This window comes from Peromyscus leucopus, chromosome 20 (assembly GCF_004664715.2).
Source record: "Peromyscus leucopus breed LL Stock chromosome 20, UCI_PerLeu_2.1, whole genome shotgun sequence".
Taxonomy (NCBI): domain Eukaryota; kingdom Metazoa; phylum Chordata; class Mammalia; order Rodentia; family Cricetidae; genus Peromyscus; species Peromyscus leucopus.
The window spans coordinates 30,075,932-30,102,603 of record NC_051080.1 but is presented as its reverse complement, the minus strand read 5'-3'; the positions used below and the strand labels follow the sequence as shown (position 1 = coordinate 30,102,603).

The following is a 26,672-nucleotide window of genomic DNA, read 5'->3' as shown; positions in this document are numbered from 1 at the left end:
CTGTGCAGGCTTTGCCGCTTGGTGGGAGCAATGTTCTGCTCCTGTGGGCCCCTTTCAGGTTTTCTGAGGCTGGCTGGGGAGTTGGGACCCACAGGAAGAAGCAGAGACTGTGTGTGGCCCCATGTAAAAGTAGGCAGCTTGGCTGGGATCTCATCTGGGGGAACAGTAAGGAGGGGACCCCTGTGATGCTGTGTGAGGCCTGCCCCGAACAGCAGATATGAGGCAGCTGTAGTGTGGCCCCCTGACTGTTGTTGGTCTTAGTCCAGGCCTAATTGTGAAGAAGGGAGGGGTCTGCCTGGCAGGAGGGAGCTGGAGGGCAGAGGCTGCATTTCCGTTCTAGAAGGTAGCCTGGCCCTGTCTCCCCCGTCCACACCTTTCCCTCCCTCAGGCCCCTTTTGCTTCAGTGTTCCCAGTCCACAGTCTCCTTGTGAACTGCAGAGATTACTTCACTTAATCTTTGAAACAGCCCTGTGGTACGATGAGTATCTTTCTTTTAATGCACAGGAACCTTGGCTTGGAGGAATCGTCAGTCTCTGTGACGACACTCAAGTTAGTATCAAGAAAGTGGCGAACCCGAGGCAGTTTCTCTCCACAGCCCGGGACTGGTTAGGCAGATGGACTGCTGGTAAAGGCAGGGAGCTGCCCTCCACTTGCCCACCCACTGTGGGCTTAGCCCCCCCCCCCCGCCCCAGTTCTCTGCCTGGGACTGGAGCTTGGGGTCTCCAAGGACGACCCACTCTCTCTCCCCTCTGCTCGTCTCTCGGTGGACCATTGCTTTGCAGCGCCCGTGGTCTCGTGACTCTTGAGGGCACCGGCCCTCCCATCCACCACCCTGCCACGGCTTTTCATTTGCCGTTGTTCCTCCTGGGGGACAAGCGGGTCTCATGCTCCCTGGAAGTCCATCCTTCTCACCCCTGTGTTCTCATTGCAGAGAAGTTGTACGGTGACTTCTTGAGCTGGAAGCTGGAAGAAGCCCTGTCCCAGTTCCCCCTGCAGCCCGGGAAGGTGGCTACTTTCACCATCAACATCAAGGCAAAGCTGGACTTCTCTTGCCAGGAGAATCTCCTCCAGGACCTGAGTGACGGTGAGCCTGTCCGAATGTCCGTGTTCATATTGCACCTTGTCGCTTGCTCGCCAGCCGTTAGCTCCAGCTGCCTGGACTGGGTTAGCTGTGAGTGACTGTGTGTGTCTGGAAGTAATGAGAGAGCTTTTCACCTAAACAGATTCTTCATCCCCACCTCCTCTCCTGACTCTTCTGTTGTCGTTTGCTGGGATGTAAGGATCCCAGTTTTCAGTGTAACCATAGCCGTCTGTCTCATCAGCTGTGATAAAATGCTCCCTCAGAGCCTGCCGGTTTGTGTAGGAGTCTGGGGCAGTGGGAATTCATCACAGCAGGACAGACTGACTAGGGATGGTGGTTCACAGATTCCTTACGTCAAGTTCTGAAGCCTGGATCCAGATACTGGAGGCCTGTGGGATGTATGAGTCAGCTCAGGGGACTAATGTAAAGACCCTGAGTGACAGGTTAAACACCAGACACTCCCTGTGGATTGAGACCTGAGGTCAGGGTTTGGGGTCCTTTTCCTGGTCCACAGATAGTCATCTTCGGGCTAGAAGATGACCACACATAGTAGACTCAGTCTCTCTCTCTCTCTCTCTCTCTCTCTCTCTCTCTCTCTCTCTCTCTCTCTCTCTCTCTCTCTCTCATGTTCCTTCTCTCTGTGAAAAGGCTGCTCTCTTGGATTAGGGCCCTGATCTCATGATATTGTTCACCCACTTGCACCTGCGCACACTGTGTCTTTAGTACAGTTGGTTTGAGTGGTAGGGCTTCAACATGGGAATTTTGAAAGGAGGCTCCGATACTCAGTCCACAACATGACTGTTACTGGAGACAGTGTGCTTGCTCTATGGCCAGAACTTGGATGACTGCCTAAACTCTCTGCCTTCGTCTCCTGACTCGGGAGTGACCACAACCCCATTTCTAGGGCTGGGAGGATTGGGAAGTGTAAGAGTTCACAGTGTCGGTTGCAGGAATGAGTGGTCGGAACCCTGTGGATGGACTCTAACTTAGATACAGCTTGCTTTATTTGGAAGGGCCCTGGAGGTGAAGACAGAGCAGTGGGCTGCAAAGCCCAACGGTGGTAGCAGGTACAGTGGCCCAGAGCCTAGATCCTTCTCTGTCTCTCTGGAAATGAATGTTTCATCCTTCTGTGCATGTTGTGTATGTGCTTGTGTGTGCACATGTGTGTTCTGCGCACACATACACAGAGGCCAGAGCAGGACTTCAGGTGTCCCCCCCCCCCTTTTTTTAATCATTCTCTGCCTTGTTCTCCTGAGAAGGGATCTCTCACTGAACTTGAACCTAGTCAGCGAGCCCTGGAGTCCACCTGTCTCTGCCCTCCAGTGCTAGAATTATAGCCTTAGTGTGGCACTGGGGATTGGAACTCGGCTCCTCACGCTTACATGCAAGACTCTGACACACTGAACCATCTCCTCAGGCCCGGGATGCTGTTTTGAGGTCAGCCTCTCCAACATCCCTGCACATGAATAATGCTCTGGTGTTGAATGGGAGCAAGTAGAAGTTAAGTGTTTCATTCTTCTGTCATGAGAAGTTATCTCCACACCTTGCCCTCTGGGAGCACTCTCCAGCTGCCTGACCTTGGCCCATGACTACCTGCTGAGTCTGCTTCTGCAGGCTCAGCAGCTGCACTGGCTAATCTAGCTGCTCTGCCCCTCAGCTTTGTATGGCCTGCATTGGATCGTGCAGATCTCAGGCCAAGTGTCTCCTTGCTGCAAGGCTATTCCATCCACTTAGGTGAAGACAGTCTCCACTCTCCTTCCCTCCCTCCTCACCCTGTCTGTCACTCATCTTCTGTCTGTCTCTTTGCTTTGGAATAGGAACAAAGGCCTTGACTCCCTCAGCCCCGTATCCCAGGGGCTAGGCTGTGAAGGGACCAGGGGTGTATGTGTGGATGACAGACGTTATATAAAGGTCTCTTTCCCCTGCCCCCCTTCTCATTGTGGGGGTCCAGGTTGTGCTTCTGTCTATTTATTCTTGTGAAGATTGTCTCCCCAAAAGACATCTTTAAGGAATTGCTGGCGATCCCGAGTCCATGTGCAAAAGATACAGAAACGAGCTGCCATGGGGTTTTGTTGTAACGGTTGCTATGTGAAAATTTGCCTTGTAGCTCTGTCTCAGCTCAGGCCACCTCAACAAAAATACTGTAGACAGCACTTGAACAGTAGACATTCCTCACACAATCTGGAGGCTGGGGAGTTGACATCAAGGTTCCAGTAGACTTGGTTCCTGAGGAGGGTCCTCTTCTTGGCCTGAAGACAGCTATCTTCTTGATGTGTCTGCGTGTAGTGGAGACGAGAGCTCTGCTGTCTGCCTCACTGCTGCCATCAGGGCCCTGGGTCCCATGCCCTCACAGTAGGCATTAGGGACTTGGGCTGTGAGCGAAGTCCATCACTCCTCCCTGAAGTTTGCCGCCCCCCCCTCCCCCGCCCCCCACCATGTTGAGATGCCGTCCCTGAAGTTCTGCAAGAAGACTCTTCTTGATATTATTAGTGAGGATAGGAGAACAAGTGTTGGATGTGCCAGACATGGAAACAGTCTCGTGAATTTCACGTATCGGGACGTGCAAGCATCAGGTATCAGGTGGAGGAAGTGGGTGTCGTAGTTAGCGTTTCTATTGCTGTGAAGAGACACCATGGCCATGGCCATGACAGCGCTCAGAAGGAAGACATTTAGTTTGGGCTGTCTTACAGTTTCAGAGGTTCAGTTCATTATCATCGTGTCGAGAAGCATGGCAGCATGCAGGCAGATGTGGTGCTGGAGAAGGAGCTGAGAGTTCTGAATCTTGGTCTGCAGCCAGCAGAAGTAAAAGTAACATCAGGCCTGGCTTGAGCAGCTGAGACCTCAAAGCCCGCCTCCACAGTGACACACTTCCTGCATCAAGGCCACACCCATCCAACAAGGCCACACCTCCTGAATAGTGCCACTCCCTTTGGGCCAAGCATTCACACACTTGAGTCTATGGGGGCCACACCTCTTCAAACCACCACAGTGGGGAAGGGGAGGACCAGTTTTGGGCTGGGGATGTAGCTTAGTGCAGAGTACCTTGTCCAGAAGGCATAGAGCCGTGGGCTTGATTCCTAGAACCACTACCTAAACCAAACCTGACAGATTTTCTTTCTCTTTTGTCTGTTTGTAACCTGCCTCACGCTGTGGAGTTTTTCAGTCTTAGATAGAGGGTTACTAGCCCGACTTTTTTCCCCCAGGGAGGGAATTTAGCAGAGTGAACGTCATCCACTCCCGAGACTCCATTCAGAGGTCTGTTGCTGTAATGCTTGCTCAGATTCGTGACCCCTGGGACATGGCCAGGCAAATGTCTTCTTCCTGAGATTTGCATGTGAGACCCAAAGTAAGGCCCTGGGGTGGCCCTCTGCTGCTGACTACTGGTGTCAAGCTGTCCCTGAGGAGTACAGAGGCCTCTTGGTGGAAATTTCGGGTCCTTGCCTTTGGCAGGTTTCCTGAGGTTACTGTTCTGCAGACCCATTTGTTGAGATGCCGAATTCCTGCCTTTGTTTACAGTAGGGTGAGGCAGTTCGGGATTTATCATCTGGGAAAACTGCTTCAATCTTGTAAAATCGAATCAAATCAGCACTAGAATTACGGTTTCCAAGGGGTTTGCAAATGTAGGCTGACTTACTACCTGCTCAGTTAGATGTAGCAACCTGGTTATTAATGATACTGGTCAGTGGCTGCTTGGACTGTTCACACAGCAATCACAGAACAAGGCACTTCTGAGAGGCTTCCCAGATAGCATTCAGTCCTTCTTTGGAGACAGCTACAAGTTCAATGGCAGGGACTTATTTGTTGTCCCCGGGAGCTGGTAGAGGAACCCCTGTGGCTCCTAACTGGACAGTCTCAGAAACATGGAACTGGACTCAGTTTCTTTTTCAGGCATGAGCTTACATTAGCTATGGCTACTGAATTTAGATGCAGCTTTTTGAGTCTGCAGCAGTAAATATAGACGTTGCACAGTTGGAATACTGGCTTTAGTGTGGGCTGCAGACAGATGGACGAGGCACAATAGGTATTGAGCACGATCAGATCCGTGTGTAAAGGCAGGGCTTCCCCCTTTGTTATCGTTTATCTATTTGGGGGGCTGCTGGGCATTGAACGTAGGGCCTTGTGTGTGTTAGATAAGAGCTACTTTATTGTGCTATATCGCTAGCCTTTGAAAAAACTTTCCTTTAAAAATTTTGAGACAGTGTCTCACTAAGTTGCCTAGGCAGGCCTCCTTGAATTTGTGACTCTCTTGCCTCAGCTACCTCAGTTATTGGTGTTATAGGCCTGTGCCACCATACCTGTTCCCGTTTAAAATTTCCAACAATTCCCAAAGTAAGCTTTGCTCCAATTCCTGATTTTTGTAAAAGATAATGGGAAAACTGGAGTCAGAGGAGGTTGAATAAATACAGCAGTTAAAGGCTTTGTTTAATCTTTACTCACAGCCTGGTTCTGAGACAGAGGGAAAGGGAATGTATGCCCGGATTAGGTAATGCTGTTGTGTCAATGACAGGCACATAGAAAGTGATAATGAAACCACAGCAGAAGGAACTGCTTCCTAGGAAGGACATTCAGAACTACTAAAGGGAAAGAGATGATAATGCTTATACTTTCTTTGATATGGTTCAGGGCAGAAAAGATGGTGTGAATATGAATATAGAAAATAAACACATCAAATTATTGAAAACTAGTGCTTTCACTGAAAGGTCTATGGGTCTTCATTTCTATTCTTGTAGCTTTTCTCTAGGTTTGATATTTTTCAAAACAAAAAAATATAAGGAGGAAAAGTTGCTGCCGTGGAGTACTGCTTTGATCTGTTATGTTTTGATTTTGAAAGTGAATTCTCGGAGCCAGTGGCTTTCTGAGTCTGTGGATTGTGGGGCAGCATTTATCTCCCTCCAGGGTAGGAGAAGTCAACCATTCAACCAGCAAGTGCTTTACAACCACCAGAAATTTCTGATTTCTTGGAATGTCGTGTTTGTGATGAGAAATCTTGGAGGATGGCGATAAGCTGTCTTCGATGTTGTGCGTCCTTAGGTTGCCTAATAAAGGAGACCAAACAAACGCAGGAGGACCAAATACCCCTCGGAAAAATATGTAGAAAAAGCAAACATCAGGGTCCCCTGGAGACTCTAAAACATGAGCAACTGCAGAAAGGCCACTGACAGCTGGGAGGCCTCCCCATCACACAAGAGGAAACAGGAAGTTGGTAGCTGGTGGTGACAGACCAGCGACCCCTGAATAGCCTGAGGCCACTCATTTGGTCAGATCCAGACTAGCAATTGGAACATACACGTACAGGAGGGTTCTTGTATGTTCCAGGAGCATATGAGTGGAAAGTTCTAGAATGAGAATGAGGGCTCGACTGAGTAGAAGCTGTAGGAATCGATGTGGGGTAGCATAGTGAAGGGACAAGAAGACAGAGCTGTGTATGAGTAGGCACGATGCCCCTCAGTGCAGAGTATGAGCTCCGATGACCAGAACACCATGGAATATAGAAAAGGGTATGTGTGTTTATCGGAGTCAGGGCAGTTGGGAGCCATCTCTCCTCATGGTCCCTGTCAACCAGCTCAGGAAAGGTGGCCAATGGGGAGGTTCAAGGTCAAGTCCTATGTAACATTACAGTGGAAACCCAGGGAGCAGTACGTCTTGCAGCATGCTGGGGTGCACGCCGAAGATATGTAAAGTCCTTTCAAGTAAGCTAAAAGACCCCAAGAAACAATTCAAGTTGTAAAGAAACGTAATTCCAAGTTAAAAAAAAAAAATCCCAGCATTGGGATAGAGAGGACTTAGGAGAGAGTTCAAAACTCAAGCAGAGCTTTTGGTCTTGGGCGAGTGTTGGGGACACAGAAGATGAAGATGAGGACAACTGAGAGAGAATGAGAAGGGGAAATGGTGGGAGAGTGACATCTTTAGATGACACAGAAGACCTTGCACAGATGCACATGCATCACATATGCATTCATCCTCGCCTCATGCATGCGTCTTCACCTCATGCATGCATCCTCACCTCATTCATGCATCCTCACCTCATGCATGCATCTTCACCTCATGCATGCATCTTCATCTCATACATGCGTCTTCACCTTATGCATGCATCTTCACCTCATGCATGCATCCTCACCTCATGCATGCATCTTCACCTCATGCATGCATCTTCACCTCGTGCATGTATCTTCACCTCATGCATGCATCTTCACCTCATGCATACATCTTCATCTCATGCATGCATCCTCTTGGATCACCTGTCACGAGACACCAGAGCAGAAGGCCACAGCCTATAAACCAGAATTCCAGAAAACTTCCTAAAGTGAAAGTAAATTCTTGAGATTTTTATTGAACAGCACACTGGGTGTATGAGAGTACTGACCCAGGGAGCCTGAGACATCTAATACAATTACTAGACTTCAGGCCAAAATGCTAAGTGATTTATGAAATAACGGAGATCTGATTATCACTGGACTCTTTTGACAGGGGCAGTATCTGTCCAGATCCAACAGAACAGTATGTTTTTAGACACTCACACAATGAAACCGGAAGCCAGAATTCTCAGGTCCAGAGCCTCTAGTTTCAACAATAAGGAGTATGGATTAATTGTCAGGATGCAGAAATGCAAGCATTATGCTCTCAATGTTTGCTTCTTGAAGATTCTGTGATAGAGGGCTGACTGGAAAGACAGCTAAAGAGACAGTATCACAAGGATTGTGAGCAACAAGTACCAAAATTCGGGAGGTCTTAGAAGGGATAGTGTACATGTACTGTGTCATGGCCATGCACACACCTTGCTGATTTAAAAAGACTGGGGGAGAGGAAATTGTGTGTTCAAGTAATTTTTAAACTGATGTCAGTAATTATATTGTTAGGATTAATATTGGTATTAAGAATCCCTAAGTGTATATTATTGTGAAGTAAAGTAAATGATTAACTTTTTGGTATGTTCATGTGTATGAGGGTACGTGTGTATGTGTGTGTGTTTGCCTGTGTACATGTATTTGTGCATATGTGTGTATGCTCATATAGAAATCAGAGGATAATCTTGGATGTCATATTTCAGGTGCTATCCATCTTTTGCATTTTTCTTTTTTTGAGAAAGGAACTCACTATGTACCTTTGGCTGGCCTGAAACTTTGTAGACCAGTTTGACCTTGGACTCATAGAGATCTACCTGCCTCTGCCTCCTGAGTGCTGGAATAAAGAGGTGCCCCACCATGCCTGGCTTATCTACCTTTTTTTGAGGTAGAGTCTCTCACTGGTCTGGAATACCGTGGAGACTAGGGTGAACTAGCCAGTGTGCATCCAGCCCTAAGATTACAAACACATACTATCTGAACTAGGTCTCTATTCCTGTGACTAAACACTGACCAACACCAGCTGAGGCTGGAGAGATGGCTCAGCAGTTAAGAGCATTGGCTGATCTTCCAGGGGACTCAGGTTTGATTGCCAGCACCCACATGGCGCCTCACGACCATTAGTAACTCCAGGTCTGGGGGATCCGATGCTTTCTTCTGACATCCACAGGAACTAGGTAGGCATGTGTTGCATAGACATACAGGCAGGCAAAACACCCATATACATTAAATCACCCCCCCCCAACCCATAAAATCTTGGGAAGGAAAGAATTATTTCACCTCACAGAATACAGACCATCATCAATGGAAGTTAGAGCAGAAACTCAAGACAGAAACCGAGAGACAGTCACTGAAGCAGAGACCAGGGAGGGATGCTTCTCCTTGGCTTCAGTTTGCTTTCTTATACTTCCCAGGGGTGGGACTGACACAGTGGGCTGAGCCTTCTACGTTAGTCATCAATCAAGAACACGGCCTCCAGGCTTGTGGACAGGCCAACCTGGTAGGGGCAGATCTTCAGTGGAGGTTCCATCTTCCCAGGTGGCTTTAGCTTGTGTTAAGTTGACAAAATAACTAACCACACGTTGATTTCACGTTGGGCTTTTTATACGGGTTTTGGGGATTGAAGTCAGATACTCACACTTGCACAGTTAAGCACTCTACCGACAGAGCCATTTCTCTAGCCTGTGATCGTGTGTGTGTGTGTGTGTGTGTGTGTGTGTGTGTGTGTGTGTGTGTGTGTGTTGGACATGTTGTGTAGAGCCGCATATGTGTGTCCATGTAGAGGTCTAAGGTTGGTTGATCTTCACTTTATATACACAGATAGGGTTTCTCATAGAATCCGGAGCTCACTGTATTCGCCGTTTGTGTAGCCAACTTGTTCTGGGATTCCCCGTTTCCTCCTTTGTGCTGGGCTCATCTGTAGGCTGCCGTGCCCATGGCTTTCTGGGGATCCAGACTCTGATTCTCAGGCTTTTGTAGCACGTGCTTTATCCACTGAGCCATCTCCCCAGCCCCTCATGACTTTTTTTTAACTTCTATCACCAGAATCTGATCTTGAACTAGGATTCTCATGTGCAAAACAGGAGGTAACAGATTTAAGGATATGAAATCAAATAACCGTCTTGCGGCCTGGAGTTTGAATTGAGTGTATCAGTTAGAAATTATTAGTTATTAAAAAAACAAGCAAACCATCAGTCAATCTCTTTGTCACTCACCCACCTTCCAGCCCTGTGCTCTGGCCAGCTCAGCAGCAGTGGGCTGTGCCCATGCCCACAGCATGGTGTCGGGCACCCCCACCCCTTTCCTGCTTCTTAGAGAAGTGGCTAGTTCTGAGCCTGGAACAGGAAGTGGATCCAGAAGTTCTGAGAACATCTGGAAACCCAGAGCAAGGGCATGGTCCGAGGGGATCAGCACTGATGTGGTACCAGGGACCATCCCGAGGAGGCCACCTGGCACCCAGGAGCTGGCAGTGTGATCCCTGCGTTTCAGTGAGCATGTTCTACCGCTGCGGGAGGCAGCCACTCACCTTTGGAGAATGACGGGAGCCGAGTTGTTTTTTTTGAAGGTGATAATTAGTGATACTTGCTCTCCCTTTCTCCTCTCTCTGTGTCTGGAGACTCTGACAGCTAGTGAGGTGGCTCTCTCCTAGTAGAAATGTCCCAAAGAACCAATGAAGATGGGATGGAAAATTCGTCTTTGCAGTTCTAAGGAGAGGACCGGGTGGAGGCAGTGCCCACATGACAAAATAAGACACAGCCACCCAGAGTGCTCTTCCTGCTGGCAGAACACAGCAGTCCTGTGAGGTGGCGTTGTCCCTAGGTCACACACCTGAGGCTGATGGGTGCTCCAGCTCTGACTCCTGACAGGACCAAGAGGACAGGAACACCATTAAATACACCAATGGGATGTAGCACACAGTCGAGGCTCCTGGAGACCCTGCTGTCAAGTGAAGGGATTTCCTCACGTGTATTGTCAGGGGAGAAAAAGATGAAACCATGGACATGGAAGGTAGTGAGGGTGACACTATGTTGTAAATACTTAACACCACAGAACTGTCCTCTTAAAAACAATTATAGTGAAGGCCTGGCATGGTGGCACACGCCTTTAATCCCAGCATTTGGGAGGCAGAGGCACACAGGTCTCTGTGAGTTCCGGGCAGTTCTGCTCTACACAGTGCGTCCCAGGCCAGCCAGGCTAGACAGTGAGGCAAATCCTGCCTCCGTACAAGCAAATGAATGAATGATGTACAGGCTCACACCTTGATGAGGTCTGCTTAGTTATGTGTATCTTTTGTCCTCGGTTTAAATCTAAACTTTGTGTCATAACCCTGAAGAGGGATTTGTGTGTGAGGGGGAACATTGGAGCCCTTCTTTCTTGTACCTAATGTGGCCTTATTGCATAATCATCTTTTTCTGCTTTTCACTAAGAAATTGTAAAAAAAAGATTAGGATGGTAATATGTTAATGTTTTACACACACACACACACACACACACACACACACACACACACACACACTCCAAGGAGACAAGAATGAAAGGATTTGAAATGAAAGAGACTGAAATGCCAGATCTGATAATGAACAGGTACAACTACATTATAGTGTCTATGGCTCTGTGCTTAGGGAGTGGGGAGATGAAGACAGACAGACAGACAGACAGACAGGGGTCCACTGCCAGGCACAGCCTGACCTTGGGGAAAGAGGAGGTTATGGTTTCCATAGCTGTGAGGCAAACAAGCCTGTGTGCTGGCTGGCAGGATCTTAACTGTTTTTCTTCAGGTAGGAGAGAGATGATTCTGTTCTTGGTCTTGAGAGTTTGCATCCCTAGAATTCATTCAGCTCTACATTTATTCCATGTTGTTTTCCCCATTAGTGTGGTAGTTCACAATAAAATGGTTTTGAAAGAAGAAACAAGGTAGACATATCTCTGTTGTAATACTTTTTGCCTAGCAATTGTCTTTCTCGTCTGATCAGATTGAAAAGTGATTTCTATGCTGAAGTTTTTCATAAAGGCAGTATCTGAAGATCAGGGCAGGCTGCTCCAGTCCCTCTCTGTCTGAAGGACATGTCTGTGTGCAAGGCGCTCTCGGAGGGATCGATACACGAGCGTTTGATTTTTATTGGGACTGATGCTGTGGGTGGGTTGCTAGGTCTAACAGGCAGTAGAAATGTTCTCTGCTTTTGATTTCCTTCTCCATTAATTATTTAATTCTATTTTACTTTTCTCTCTGCTTTTTGGCTCCTGGTTTTATAAGAGAAATGTCAGCATTCCCCGCCGACAGTGTCTGTTAGACCTGATAATTAAACATGGCATTTCAGATTCAGTATGGAGAGGGGTGAGTCTTCAGCCTCACGGAACAGAGCGGGCTAGAGATGGCATCTCGTCTAAGCAGTTTGCTTGACAGAGCAGGAAGCTGAGTCCGAGACAGGTGGACAGTCTGTCCAAGGTGTCCCGAGGCGGTGCTGGTGTCACGAGACAGTGCTGGCGCCCTGGGCACAGGGGTGTTTGTCTTACTGTGCCTCCCTGCCCCAGAGAACAAACAAAACTGTTTCTAGATGAGTACAGAGGTGAGCCACTGTAGCGTTACTGTCTGAGGGCAGACAGACAGCTTGTTTTTCTTTTTAATGGTGCAGTGACCCTGTCCACGGGGTTGTGTGTGTGTGGGGGGGGGTCGTCTTTTCAGGCATGGTATTTGCTCAGGAGCTGCTGCGGGTGCCTTTTGAGAAGGGGCCAGTGACATGACTGTGTACAGAGCGTTCCTGGACTCTGGCCTGCCATGTTTTGGGGACTGCATGTTGGGTCACAACAGGACTCCCCATTGGTGGATCCTAGCTCACTCACCGAGAACTGAACCCTAGATTGGGTCACCTCACTGCGCCCTCCTCTTTGAGTCCCCTTCCTCTCAGCAGATGACCTCCTTCGAAGGCCAACAGAGGCCTTTTGCAGATGCAGTCTTCTCCTTGTTTGCACTTTGTTTCCTGTCTTCATTCGTTTGATCCTGGCACGTGTGTCTGCTGTCTCCAGTAGCCTCCTTTTTCTTCTTGGCCTAGGGTGGCATGCTAAGTATCTTTTATTCAAACCGCTACAGATACCTAGTCACTTTTCTCCCTGTCTCTCGTGTTGCCTTCTCAAATTCATCTCTTGCTAATAATAGCGTAGACTGTTCTCCAAAGCAAGGCCTGTGCCTCTCCCTCCTTAGTCCCCTCTTGCCGGGTCCTTCCAGAGCCTCTTGCAGCTGTTCTGAGGCACTGCTGTGTGTCAGAGGCTGTCTCTGGTGATGATGGATCTGTGTTTGTGCTCTTCCCTCTGCCTTCCGAGCCCGGCTTTGGCCACTCCCTCTCCAGCTCTCGTGGGTTGCCTTAGTTAGGGTTTCTCTTGCTGTGGAGAGACACCATGACCACGGCAACTCTTATAAAGAGAACATTTCATTGTGGTGTCTCATGTACAGTTCAGAGGTTCAGTCCTTTATCATCATGGTGGGGATATGGCAGCACACAGGCAGACATGGTTCTGGAGAGGTAGCTGCTACATGCTGATATGCAGGCAACAGGAAGTAGACTGACACACTGGGTGGTATCTTGAGTATAGGAGACCTCAAAGCCTGCCCCCACAGTGACACACTTCCTCCAACAGGACCATACCCACCCCAACAAAGCCACACCTCCTAATAGTGACATTCCCTTTGGGGGCCATTTTCTTTCAAACCACCACATGGATTCTGTTCTTGGTAAGTTGTAGTGGCAGAGGAGGTGTTTCCTGTCAGTCTCCAAGGCATCTCTGGGTGTTGTTACACTTTCTCAATTCCGTCTTCCTTTAGGGTGTCTCTTTTTGGGATTCTGCACAGGGCTGGTCCCAGACACTTGCAGTGGCTGTTCACTACTGGAGGGGGTGACAGTGTCACGAACCCAGCTGAAGTTCAAGGGTTGATTGGCTTGGGATGATCTGTGTGACAGGCCCTTGAACAGAGCCTGAGTGGAGGGGAGCTCAACAGAGACCAGTCTGGGCACTGTGCGGCAGTGTCAGGCAGGCCACAGGAGCTGCATCCCAGGAGGCTTTTTAAAAAAAACCCACTGGATAAGCTGGACATGTGTCCAGAGGAGCTGAGCATGATGGAGACCGCTTAAGGAGGTGGGTAGGCTGGACAGGAAGTGTCACCTGAGGTCCACTTGGGATAGATTTTGGGATACAACAGGAAGGAAGAGCCGAGCCAGCCAGGCTCCCACCTCAGGTGTTCAGGCTGACTCTTGTCTGTCTTTCCTGACTATTTTAGGTGGTGGCAGCACCATCCATTGTATCTACACTACCTCCTGGGACATGTGGAGGAAGAAAGGGTAGGGAAGGGCTACTGTATCAAGTCTCAAAGGAGTGAGAGGCTGCAAGATCTGGGGACAGATCCTAGATCTGTCCAGAACAAAATTTTCTGGAAGGAAAACTAGTCAAATCCACTGCCCACTGCCCTTTAGACCCTGGGCAAACAGGGTTACTGCATAGTGATAGCAACGGTCCTAACAGTGCTAATAGGATCCTGATGCTTCCGATGGCTTACCTTTTTTTTTTTTAAAAATGTGTTTGGGAGTTTTGCCTGTGTGTATATCTGTAGCACAGGTGTGATGGGTGCTTGAGAAAGCCAGAGGACTCAGATCCCCTGGGATTAGCGTTACGGATGATTGTGAGCTACCATGGAGGTGCTGGGGATCAAACCTGGGCTAGAGGAACAGCCAGTACTCTTCACCTTTGAGCCATCTCTCCAGCTCCCTAATTTTTTTTCTCTTTATTATGTTATTTATATATGTCCCTCTACTGGAAGAGAAAGAGAAATAAGTGAATGTCAATTCTCACGAGAGATAGCGGAATTAGCAGATGTTATTTTGGGATTTAAAAATTTTGAGAAACGAAAGCAGAGTATCGTCAGCTTGAGGTTAAAGTGGGATGCCTTGTTTATAAGATGATGAGGGGGTGGTGAGTTCCAGTCTCCCCCCACCCAGGACTAGGACGACACATGCTTGTCGTCCTCTAAAAGGCAGTGACTCCAACGTCAAACCTAAGGCTGTGATAGCCCGCGCAGTGGGCTTGCATCCATGCATGTGAACGGAGAGGAAAAGGCACTGTGTCTTCATTAAGCAGCCAGCAAGGCTTAAGGCCCAAAGCTCCAAGGCAGAGCATTGATTTTAAAACTTATGAAAAGCAAATACTCTCCAGCTGTCACACAAAATCTCTTCTCCCCACAAATTAGCTTCCACACCGATGGCCCAGGCCTCTTAAGAACTAGCTTTAAGTCTCTCCCCCCCCACCCCCTGCCACCTATACCGTTCAAAAAAATGTTTACGTTCCTGAAATGCACTTTCTTCTTTGCTCAGAGGTTCTGCACATGCATTAAGAACCACTTTTGTCATCCCCCAGTCTTTGACCTGCCGGAGTCCTCGCCAAGCTCTGAATCTTAGCCCGACGTCACTCCTGGAGAAAAATCTTTCGTGTGCCCTTTCAATTAGGCCAGCCCCAATCCGTACACCCAACGCCATACATTTTGTAATACTTTTTAATTTATGTGAAATTGCTTTGTCTCTCCCACTAGACTCGTGCTGGCCGGTACAGCAGCCACTGGAGAAATTACTTAAATTTAAAGTAATTAAAATCAAGTGAAATCAATAATCAGTCCTTTAGATGCTTCAGTGCACCATGCTCCGTTCAAGTGCCCATTGCCACATGTAGCCAGCAGCTCCCTTTCTGCACCACACAGAACAGGCCAGTAGGGCAGAGCTCTACGGGATGGCACAGCACTGCATCTCAGGCTTCGGGGACCGAGGAGCAGGATACACAAAGCATACAACACGTATCTGTGAGGGGAAGGGGAGACTGTTTCAGGGGGGGGGGCGGGGAGAGGGACTGCAGCTGTGAGGAAGAGGGAGAAGAGGGGATGAGACTACCTCAAGAGAGTCATGACCCTAAGTGTAAAATTAAAGCAACAGTTTCCAGAGGGAACAGAGGGTAGCATCTCCATGACCTGTGTGTAGAGAAAGACTTCCTAGACAAAAATAGCACTAACCAAAAGGAAAGAATAATAACAAAATTAAGAAATTTTAGGCTGGGCACGGTGGGGCAGGCCTTTAATCTCAGCACTGGGGAGGCAGGGGTAGGTGGATCTCTGTGAGTTTAAGGCTAGCCTGGTCTACACAGCAAGTTCCAGAATAGCCAGGGCCATCCAGGATAGCCAGAGCTAAATAGAGGAACCTGTCTTAAAACAAGCCAGCAAGCCAGCAAACAAACAAACAAACAAAAGAAATTCTGATCATGAATAGACAACATTAAAAGAGAAAAATGCCTAACCACATACTGTAAGGAGGTGACATTTTTTATGGTGCTAAAAATTAAACTCAACAGTTGACAGTGTATTTAGCATGCCCAAGACCCTGGGTTCAATTCCCAATACCAACAGCTTTAAAGAGGAGGAGGAGGAGGGAGGGGAGAAGCGAAGAGAGCCACTTTGAGCATCTGCTTGGCTGTTGGACTACCAGAGCAGGCTGTAGTATGTTCTTCTGTCCAGATGCAGACAGAGCACCCACAGAAGTGCTGTTGAAAACAAGCTAAATGGCTATGAGACGTGCAACGGCTCGATACCATTTTGACACAGCATCAAACCATACAGTGAGGACACACGTGAGCAGGAACCTCAGACGCCATGTTGAGGGGAAGGAGGTACATGCCCACTGACTAGAGGCTTCTGATTCCAGAAGTGTCAAAGCATGTCTTCATCTGACTTCAAGTCAAAGTAAGAGGATTGAAAAGAAGGCAGAGAACAGATTCTGTGTTGAGTACCCTGTAACAAGTGAGACTGACGGATCACGGTGGCAGCTGCGATTGTGTGTCTTGGTAGAGAGTTGCCAACAGCAACAGGACTGGGAGGAAGCAGAGAATGCTGGGTATTATCATGCTGTGCTCTGGGCAGAGGCTGCCACATTGTGAACACAAACATGGAACTCCATCAAGCTGTAGCTTATCATTAGTGCTTGTGCTCGCTACTGTGTGCCACTCAGGCTTCCATCTGTAAAGTCTTCAAGCAGCATTTACAACAAAAATAAGACATCCCAGAATGAATCTGTAAAATACCGCAAGACCTTCCCAGAGGGGATTAAAGAATACTGCTGGAAAACCATCAAACAAGACAAACATATTAAAGAGATATACCATATTCATAGATGGGGAAGTTAAATAGCACAAGAAGGTCTCTTTTCCCCACAGTTCATCTATCAGTTTGAAACAGTCTGGATGAAATTCTAACAGACTACTTTAAAGAACTTGAAAAGGGATTCTGAAATTGCTATGAAAGAGCAAGGGGGCGGGGAACATCTACATGGCACCAAAACAGTCATGTGGTGAGGACTGGCCTTGCCAGGTCTCAGAATCTCAAAGCCCGTTGTCACAAGGCACTGAACAGCCACTGGATCTGTCCAGAGCTTTTGGACAACTCAGAGGAAGAGTAGGAACTTTTTAAGTAGACAGAACAAAGGCTGTGTCCACCGGAGGTAAGGCCGTGTCCACCGGAGGGAAGACTGTCTACACCAGAGGGAAGGCCGTGTCCACCGGAGGGAAGGCTGTCTACACCGGAGGGAAGGCCGTGTCCACTGGAGGGAAGGCCGTGTCCACCAGAGGGAAGGCCATGTCCACTGGAGGGAAGGCCGTGTCCACCGGAGGGAAGGCCGTGTCCACCGGAGGAAAGGCTGTCTATACTGATGGTTCCCAAACCATGCTGAGCATTCTGGCCACTCCTGGTGCCTTCAGTAACCCCGATACCAATTAAGGGACAGCGGGAGGAAGGCTGACATCCTGAAGGTCCCAGGCAGCCACAGTGCAGAGGAAGGCAGAGAAGCCATGGTGCGCACTATAGGCAATAAATGGGAGGGCATGGCAAACTAGATAGATGCAAGAAGCTCCGCACTTCTGGACCGTGCACAAACGAGGGAGAAGAGAGAAGATCAAATGGCCTCAGGGCAGGGCCGCGTGTACCCACTCTGTCTACTGACTTGGTCGGCGGGAAGCCCCGGCTCAAAACCACTCTGCACCAGCCATGTGGTCACGATGACAATGTGGAAGACAGCAGAGAGCGGTGTTCGCAGCCGAGAGGCCAACCAGGACAGAGGCGACAAAGAGGAGAAAGCCTGAGTGAGAACTGAGAAGAAAGACGGGGAGGTGAGAGCCACGCTGGAAGTGTTTGGTCAATCTGCACCCTGAGCTAGCAGTCAAGCAGCCCCACTTCCCCAGACACCAACCATCTCTTTCTGTCTGGACAGAAGCACCTATAGTCCCCGCCACTGGCCCTCCCACCCCCACCCTGCAGTTGTCTCTTGGTGACAAGTCACCCCAGCTTGGCTGGAGAGAGAGCACAGGGAGATCCGTGGTCCACAAACAGGCTCTTGTTGCCTGTGGTACATCACTTGTTGCTGATGAATGACGGACCCCCGAACCCCCATCCCAGTGGCTTAGGAAGTTATTTTCCAGCCGGAATTTAGATCACAGAACCGAGTCAACCCTCCCACATGCCGGCCAAACACGGGGCCCTGACAATATCTGCGCTTCACAGGTTATTAAACAGACCTCTGGGGCAACTGTGGTGGGTGGCGTGAGGCTGTCTGCATCCGCAGAGATGCGCTCCTGTGTGCCCCAGGGAGCCGGGGGCAGGCTGACCTTTCCTGTGGCTATGCCGTGGTGCGGTGAAATGACTGTCTGTGAGTCAGAAGGTGGGTAGGTGGCACAGCTAAATATAACGATGGGCAGGCTGTCCAGCACATTAGCTTTGTTCCTTTGGAGCAAAAGCAGACAACCCCCCCCCCACCACCCCGAATACAAAACAAAAGCAATACGTAATGGCCAACACAACCCCAAAGTAATCAGAGGCCAGAATTAAAATCTAAGGCATAAACTCCCAATTTCAGCTCAAATATGGGGGTGGGAAGGTAGGCAGCAGAGAAAGAACATTTAGTTCAAAGTCTTCCGTGAACCACTCAAGACCTACATGGGCCAGTCAGGTTGCGAAGGGGCTGGGGTCGCAGGCGTAGGGTCTCTCATCCCCGGAGGCCTGCTGTGAGGAGCTCAGTGGGCAGAGAAGAGAAGGTACCAAGGAAGGTTAAGGCTGGCTGGGGAGAGGGCAGCAGCCTGCCCTGGTTGTCTATAAAACAAGGCAGAGAAATGCATAAGAAGGATGAAAGCAGCATGGGGGTGCCGTGGGACCCCAGCCAGGGGGTGGGTACCCAGGAACCAAAGCTCAGCCATCTCCCCATAGACCCGAAAGTCCACAGGACTAGGAACTGGGTATAGGCTGTGTCTGGTCCCTGAAGGCAGATGGCAGCTTGGGACAAGGTAGAAAACTTCCCACGGGGCTCTGAGGGGATCCCTGCATCTGATGGCAAAGGCTGACAGCAGGACTTCCCCAAGTGAAACCAGGGAATGGCTATCCGGAGCCTGAGGAGATGTGAGTGCTGAGTGAGGAAGCCACACCCAGGTAGGCAACAGGCAGGCAGGAGCTGGGAATTCAGAGACAAGATCCTGGGCTTGCCCTCGAGATCTTCACAGAAGGGTGAGAAAGACCTAGAGTGCATTCGGGCAGACTCTCAGAGGGCTGGTGCTGGCCCAGGGGTGTGCAGGATGACATGTATGATCTCCTGCCCTGGCCGCCAGTGAGGACCCTGTGAGAACAGGCAGGAAGTAGTTGAATCGCAAGCCTGCCAAGTGTGCTGGACACTGCTAACTAGTTACTCTGTCTATCATCATGTTCTCCAACCCGAGGAAAAACCCCTTTCAGCAAAAATCTCAGGCTTTCTTCTTAAAAACCCTGTTTGTAGAAAAACTCAGGCATCTCGGAATTGCAAAGAGAGAGAAATACTTGTGTGTTAAGACCGCAGGCACACTGCCTCTGGCTTCTGAGTGCTTAGGGACGAGTCACTGTTCTTTAAAAATTAAGACTGAGAACTCCAACAATCCATATTTATTTTCAAAAGGGAACAGCAGACCAGGGCAGAGATGTCGAACAACTCTTATGATTTCAGGGGACAGCGTCAGGAGCGGGCAGGTTGTGAAAGGGAATGCAGCAGATTGCAGAACAATGGCCCACAAAGAAAAGCCATCCCTGGCCCGCGGCGGTAACCCCCAAGCTGTCAGTCATGAAGCAACACACAACAAAATGTGCTTTGCATACAGCCCCGGTCTCCAGATGAAGCCTGTGCTGATGCCACTCCCCACAGCAGCCTGTCCCCAGTCTGTTCCTCAGAAGGGTGGCAAGAGGTGTCCTAGCCCACGGGAAGCAGAGCGGGTTCTCACGGGAGCTCAGCAGGCCGCCGGTGTCTCTGCTGAACCCCACGCTGCAAACACAGGCCTGTGCTGTGACAGTGCATAGCTCACCACTGGCCACATCTGCAGCTCTCCAAGTGGCCTCTCCAGAGAATTGTGTGGGTCTCACCCCAGGACAGCTGCAAGTTACCTTCCATCTCACAGCCCGGTGCTGCTATCAAGGAAGCCATCACTTCCGCTTGCCATCTCATCCAACAAAGAGACGATTTAGTAGCAGCTTAAAAATAGTCTCGTATCGGAAGCCTGGAGTTAACCCATCCCCTCCGTCCTATGGAAAGGTGGCCACTTATGCATCCACACCAGTAGCTCCTGTACTCAAGGCTACAACCGTCGGGCCGTCTGGGAACACCAAAGCACACTCTAATGTGTTCAGGCAGACAATGGGAAGCCTCCAGATGTGTGCAGAAGGCCCTAGGTTTGGTGTGATCGCTGTTTGCACCCAGTGGAGGGAAAGCCGTGTCTGGAGCAGGCTGCCCCTGGGGGCCGGGAACTGCGCCTCTGGAAGTCCACTGTCACTGGAGGAGTTATTTTTATTTTCCTAAGCACATTGCAGCGTTTCTGAATGAATGAGCGTGCTGCCTTCTCTGTGGAAACGAAGAGTGTGGGCTCATTTCCGTAGCCAACTGCTTCTACGGCTTTGGTTTCCTTCAGCATATTTTATGATAACCAGATGGGCTCTTTTGGCGTCCATGGATTCTATGAATACATGAGAAAGCATCTTTGAAAAATATTCTACCTGGAACAGCTTACACCGACAGACTCCCACGAGAGACCCATTGCCGCCTTTTACCTTTGCAAGTGTAGTTTATTTTAGTTACGTTTTATTCACGTTTATTTTAGGTGCCTGTTACGATAAGTGTATATTCAGCCTTATTCATTTATGTTCTCCCCCCTGTCCCTTTTCTGGAAGCATGAAAAAAAAAAAAGCATACTGTCACTGGGCCTGGTTGCTAAGCCGTTTGGGGGTCTTTACCATAGATTTGGTAGGAGCTGGGTGTATAGCGATCTCCTGGAGTGCTATAGAGCAGCCTGGGCTGGTAAGCTCAGTGTTTTTTTTTTTTCCCCCTCTTTGTGGCTGGTGGTTCTGAGTTATGGTTTTAGCTATGTGTGGCTGGACCGTGTAACACCGAGAAAGTCACTCACCTCTTTGGAACCTTGGCTTTCTTGGGTGTAGAATCAGTACAGTAATGCCCCGTGCACCACTGCCAGACCAAGGACACATGCTCCATGATCAGATCTGATAGGGTTCATCAGAGAGATAGGGCTGCTGCTGGGTACACAGATATGGCCATAAATGAACAAGAGGGAGCTCATGAGAGGAGCTGGCTCGCCTGCCCGTGGAGGGCAGGGAGTCTTGCCACAGGCTGCCTGCAAGCTGGAGACTCCCGGGAGCATGGATCAGTCTGTGAGGGAGCCTTGGAGGACACGGGTGTAAATTCTGGAGTCCAAAGGATGGAGAGCCTGGAGTTGTGGAGTCAAGCTATCCAGGGTTCAGCTGATCGGATGATGTTCGCTCATGCCGAGGGCCGTCCTTTCCCTCCCAGTTCCCCAACTTGCAGTCCCACTCCTCTGCGGCCAGGCACATGCCTCGCCAGTCCTGGGGTCTGCTGTAATCTTTGCAGGCTGCCTCTGCTGGGGTGGCTGCTTTCTCTGCACTGCTAGCGCCTGCTTTCAGCTGTCACTTCCCAGTTGTCATGATGATTGTGATATTGTAGTTGAATTTAAGAGGAGCATTTTTTTTTCAGCATGCGGAATTACATCCTGAATTGCCCACAGAGATTCCCCTAATGGAAAGATTGAGCACTATAAACGGTAGCTGTGAAGTTCTCACCACAAGCTTACTTTTATTCACGACTCAATCCGTTCTTGTCTGCCCTCCATCCTAAGAGGGGCTCTAAACTCGCGGGTCCTAGTAGGCTGCCTTCATCTGTTTGTGGCTTTTCGGTCTTGTCTTCCTAGCCATTGTCAGAAAATCTGTTCTGCATTCTATTTGGAATGGCCGGTGTCGGCATAAAGACAGGTGTGATGACTGGATATTGTTTTCTGTTCTTCCCCTGCTCCCACACTGGAGAGTTCCTTCTCAGTGTGCTCTGTGACATCTTTTCCCAGCCTGTCTCTTTCACTTCGGCAGCTGCCCTGTCCCCTCTCCAGCTTTGCTCTTGCTCAGGCTTCTGCCCCAACTGGAGCTAGAAATGCCCTGCCCATGTATGATGCTACCGGTCTTTTCTGCCTTTCGCCGGATTAGAGATCACAACTCTTCAACTATGAAGAGGCCATAAGCTTCAGGATGATTGCTTATTGAGGTTTCTAGACAAATTTCCTGTGTGTGTGTGTGTGTGTGTGTGTGTGTGTGTGTGTGTGTGTGTGTGTGTGTATAGTAGCCATGTTCCAGAGTTTTCCAGCTCTAAGCCATTGTAGATATGTATTTTCCCTCTTTCCTAGGACCTGGTATTCCTTGATGGTCCCCTGTGCTCAGCCTCTCTCCTGGGTACAGGATAGTGTATAGTAGGCACAGCTCTCAGGCTAGAGACGGTGCTGGGAGTCAGAAGGAAGGATTGCTTTCAGTTAGCGTACCCAGGGGAGGCCTGGTGGAAGGGTGGGGTCTGAGCTGAGGCACAGGTTTGGGGATATTGGGGCATGCAAGGATGATTGTCCCAGAGTGAAAAACTGAGGCCAGGACGGGGCACAGCAAGCCATGTGTCTTGGTAGAATCTTCTAGTTCCTTGGCAGTGGCTGGTCTGATTGACAGCTGGTCTCCAATGCCTGGGAGAGCTGCTTTGCCCTTGGTCTGCCCTTCACTGAGTGTGTCATTCCTTGAGAGCTCCACTGGAACTTCTGGGTTATCCATTCTCCAAGAAAGCCCACTTTCCCCACACCTAGTCCCTAGAAAGAAACTGCCTGCCCAGGGGTGTTGTTGGCAGTGTAAACAAATGCCCAGGGAAGACTCTAGGGAGTGGAGACTGCCATGTTCCTTCCTGTTACTACGTGGAAACAAGACAAACCCCATCTCACCAAACAGACTGTCATGTTTTACCTGGGCCTTCTGTCTTCCTTCCCAGATGGCATCAGTGTGAGCGGCTTTCCCATGTCCAGTCCTTTCCGCCAGGTCGTCCGGCCCCGAGTGGAGAGCAGACCCACGAACCCGTCCGAGGGCAGCAAGACGGGGGACCTTGGCCACCTCAAGGTTAGTCCATTGGTGCCAGGACTCTCTTGGTGACTGCAGAGTCTTCTCCAACTCGGCGTTTGCAGAACTTTTCTGAAGGAGATGGTGGTGTGTGGTTGAAAATGGTTTCTCGTGTTTTATGTCTGTGGAATTTCTAGAGAGCAGTTCCAAGGCTGCTCATGTGTCTTGTACTTTGGTGATGCAAAGCGCTTGTTTTGCTGTGACAGAGATTGGGGAGGCGGGCATGCCAGTGGGGGCAGTCAGAGGAGGAGACAATTTTCCCTTGTCCCTCTCCTTTGAGAAATACGTTCATTGCCCAGTTCTTCTCAGTTTGGATATTCACCTCATAGCATCTTTTTTTAACCAATTAGAAGCTCTTGCAGGTACTGGTTTGTAAGTCCACAATTACTGGGGCTCTCTGTAGAAAGCCAGGATGCTCAGGGCATGAGGGCCAGCAGGAGCAGAGCCTGCTGCTTGCAGGGAGGGTGTGACCAGGAGTCCAGGTGCCAGTTCAGACCCCGCCCAGGGGCACAGTGCACAGTGGGGTGCTGCAGGGCTCTGAGCTGTGACTGGGGGGCAGGTGCAGAGTCATGGCTTAAGTGAGTGTGCTCATGGCCACCCTGTGGGCATGCGGCTTGCTGTCCCCATGCCAACCTGTGAGTGGGCATTGACTGACGGGGGCCTGCCAGAGGAGCTTGTCTTGAATGCCCAAGTCGGGTGGGAAGAGCTGTCCTGTGAACGGTTCTGGCTAATGCTGGTGCAGGGTGGAAGAGGTTTGTGTTCTGTGGAGCAGCAAGCTCCTCTGAGGAACGGGGAAGGCTGTTGCCAGTGGCTTGAGGTCTGTCTGTGGAACATCTGAGCATCCCCGAGGAAGAAATGATGGGATTTAATCGGACTTGTATGAAACCTGTAAAATCACCGACCTGTATCGTCATGGCCGATGGGGCCGCCATGCACTTTCTTGGACCGGGTACATCACGTTTCCCCAGGTTTCTCTGAAGGATACAGGTGGCCGGCAGGAACTGTGTCCGTGCTCAGGACTGTTGATCTGCGTAAACAGTGGCAGGTGGGAGGACTTGATGACTGAAAATGGATGCTGTGTTTGTTGGGTGGACATCGGTGACAGCCTTCTTAGGGCCAAGGCTGCAGCTCAGCAGCAGAGTGCTCAGCCAGCATGCCCCAGGCCCCGGGTGCATGTCCCTAGCACACAAATTACATAAGCCAGACCTGTCTGCCTCTCAGAGTCCCGTCGGAAAAACCGGAGTAACAATGTTCCCACTGTGGACTTGCTGAGGGGCAGGGCAAAGAGTAAGACCCTGGGACTTCATTTTTGCAGCTAAAGAAAAAGGAGGTTAGGGCAAACGAGTCCGGGTGGCAGCTGCTAGCCCGGGAACCACCCTGGAGGAAGCAGGGCTGTGGGCTTTTCCTTGCCTGAGTTACCTGGTGTCTAGTCTTGGCTCAGATTGGTGCTGGCTTTTATTGTCTAGCCCTCCTTTTCTAACTATCATTGGGGCCGGTGGCTACCTTTCGAATCACAGGTGATCTGCTGTGGTCCAGTATGACCAAAATGTGACAAGTACTCTGCTGAGAGCCCTCTGAGAGGATGCCAGCTCATGATGCTAGCTGAACCCTGGGGGCCTCAGTTGGACTGTGCCAGGTACCACTACAGCTGCGCATAGCTTTGCTTGTGGGAAGCGTAGCTGGACCAGACCTCAGAGATGGGGCGTGGCAGAGCAGCCATAGGAGAGTCAGAGGCCTGGTGCACACTATAGTAGTCCTTTCCATGCTCTGCCTTCTGGTACTTAAACAGGCCTGCTTTCCACTTCATACCTACATCTGGTTTGCTGGAAGAAATTCTGAAATCTTGACAAAGCTGAGGCTTGCCGGGGCAGTGAGCTTTTGGCTCTGTGCCCATTGGCTTTGGAAGGTACTCGCCCTCCCTGTAAACATCACATCTCTTGAGACCGCAGCTGGCAGGCATAGTAGCCACAGATACATCTACGGGAGCCTCACAGAGTAGCTAAGGACCGGTCTTGTACTTTAGGAACTTAGGGGGAAAAGTTGGAAAATTAAACCCAAAGTAAGCAGAAAGGAAATAATAAAAAAACCAAGCAGAAATCAATGAACTAAGAAACAAACAAAGTCCTTAAAATAGACAAAGTAACCAGAAGGTTGTTCTTAGAGAAAGTCAGTGAAATTTATCGACTTCTAGCCAGAGTGATTAAAGAGTAATTATGTAAATTACCAGTATCAGGACCAAGACAGGGAGCTTCTGCACAGGCTTTGCTGAGATGCGGAGGATAAGGGAAGCACATTATGAACAGCTTTATGCAGAGGACGCCGAGATAGGTAAGCAGGGGAGCTCTGTACCCATCAAGGGAAGGAAGTTCTTGTTAAAAACCTTTCCACAGAGAAAACTCCTTAAGGGAGAAATAATAGGAAGTCTGTGCAAACCGCTTTAGGAAAACTGTGACAGGAGGAATAAGGCCAGCAGGATGGCTCAGGGCTAAAGATGCTTACCATGCACGTCTGAGGACCAGGGTTTCGTGCCTGGGACCCACATGCAGGTGGAAGGTGAAAACTGACCTTCACAGGTGCCCTGTGGCCTGTGTGCTCTCCCAGCTGTCATCACACACAGGGATAATGATGATATAATAGTAATGATAATAATAATAATACTGAAAAAGAACGAGAAGGAATAAGACAAGCAGGTTCTGGAGAAAACACACAAAGCATATGTCTTAATTAGGGTTTTATTGCTGTGATGAGACACCATGACCACAGCAACTCTTATAAAGGAAAACTTTTAACTGGGGCTGGCTTACAGTTCGGAGGTTTCATCCATTATGGCAGGAAGCATGATGACATGCAGGCAGACATGGCGCTGGAGAGGTAGCTGCAAGTTTACCTCCTGATTGGCAGGCAGCAGGAAGAGAGTGCCACAGTGGGCCTGGCTTGAGCATCTGAGACTGAGAAGCCCCGCCCCTGGTGACTCACTTCCTTCAACAAGGCCACACCTCTTAGTAGTGCCATTCCCTATGAGCTATGGGGGCCATTTTCTCTCAAACCACCACAGCAAAACATCACCACTGCAGACTGTCCCCCACTCCAATCTCAGCTTTAGTAACTCCAAAGCAGGAGTTTAGCCTAGGCTACCTAATAGGAAATACAGCATCAGCTGAGCAGGGCTCAGCTGTGGAAAGCAAGGTTGGTTTAGCACCAGGAAACCCACAATTACAACTCTCCATGTTCATAAACTAGGCAAGGAAAATTAAGTAAACAACTTCATTCAGGGACATGCACAGATTTAACAAAGCCTGGCATCTATTTCCAACATTTTCTCTACCTTGAAATAGGGAAGAGCTTCTGCTGTCTGGCCAGCTACTCCCATGCTTCACGGGGAGAGGCTTGACCTGGGCTTGACCTTGGGAATCCCTGTGACATTCCAGCAGCACCACACAGAGATACTGGCTTTAACGTAAGAACTAGATCTTTCATAATGCTCTTACATGCTTTTGTACTCCATGGAAGACTCTACAGAAGGATTCAGGTTAAACAAATAGCATACTTTCCTTTCCTTCTCCCTTCTTTTGCGCCTCTTTCTTTTTTATGTGTCTGTGTTGCTTCTGGAGGGCTTTACATTTTTATAAAGTTATTTACTCTTGTATGTGTTTGTGATGTGTGTATGTGCGTGTGAGCATGCATGTGTGTGGTCAGAGGACAATTAGCAGAGCTGCCTCTCCCCCTC

At 49.4% G+C, this 26,672-nt stretch overlaps 1 protein-coding gene across 4 annotated transcripts in view; it reads left to right on the top strand.

Moving 5' to 3' along the window:
- The window catches only part of Trappc9 (trafficking protein particle complex 9), a 479,996-nt gene that overhangs the window by 130,202 nt on the left and 323,122 nt on the right, over positions 1-26,672 (top strand). For all 4 annotated transcript variants that reach the window (XM_037197522.1, XM_028885994.2, XM_037197521.1 and 1 more), the window contains 2 exons: positions 932-1,084; positions 22,821-22,945. In XM_037197522.1, the coding sequence (XP_037053417.1) occupies positions 932-1,084; positions 22,821-22,945 (278 nt within the window). The remainder of the gene's footprint in view (positions 1-931; positions 1,085-22,820; positions 22,946-26,672) is intronic.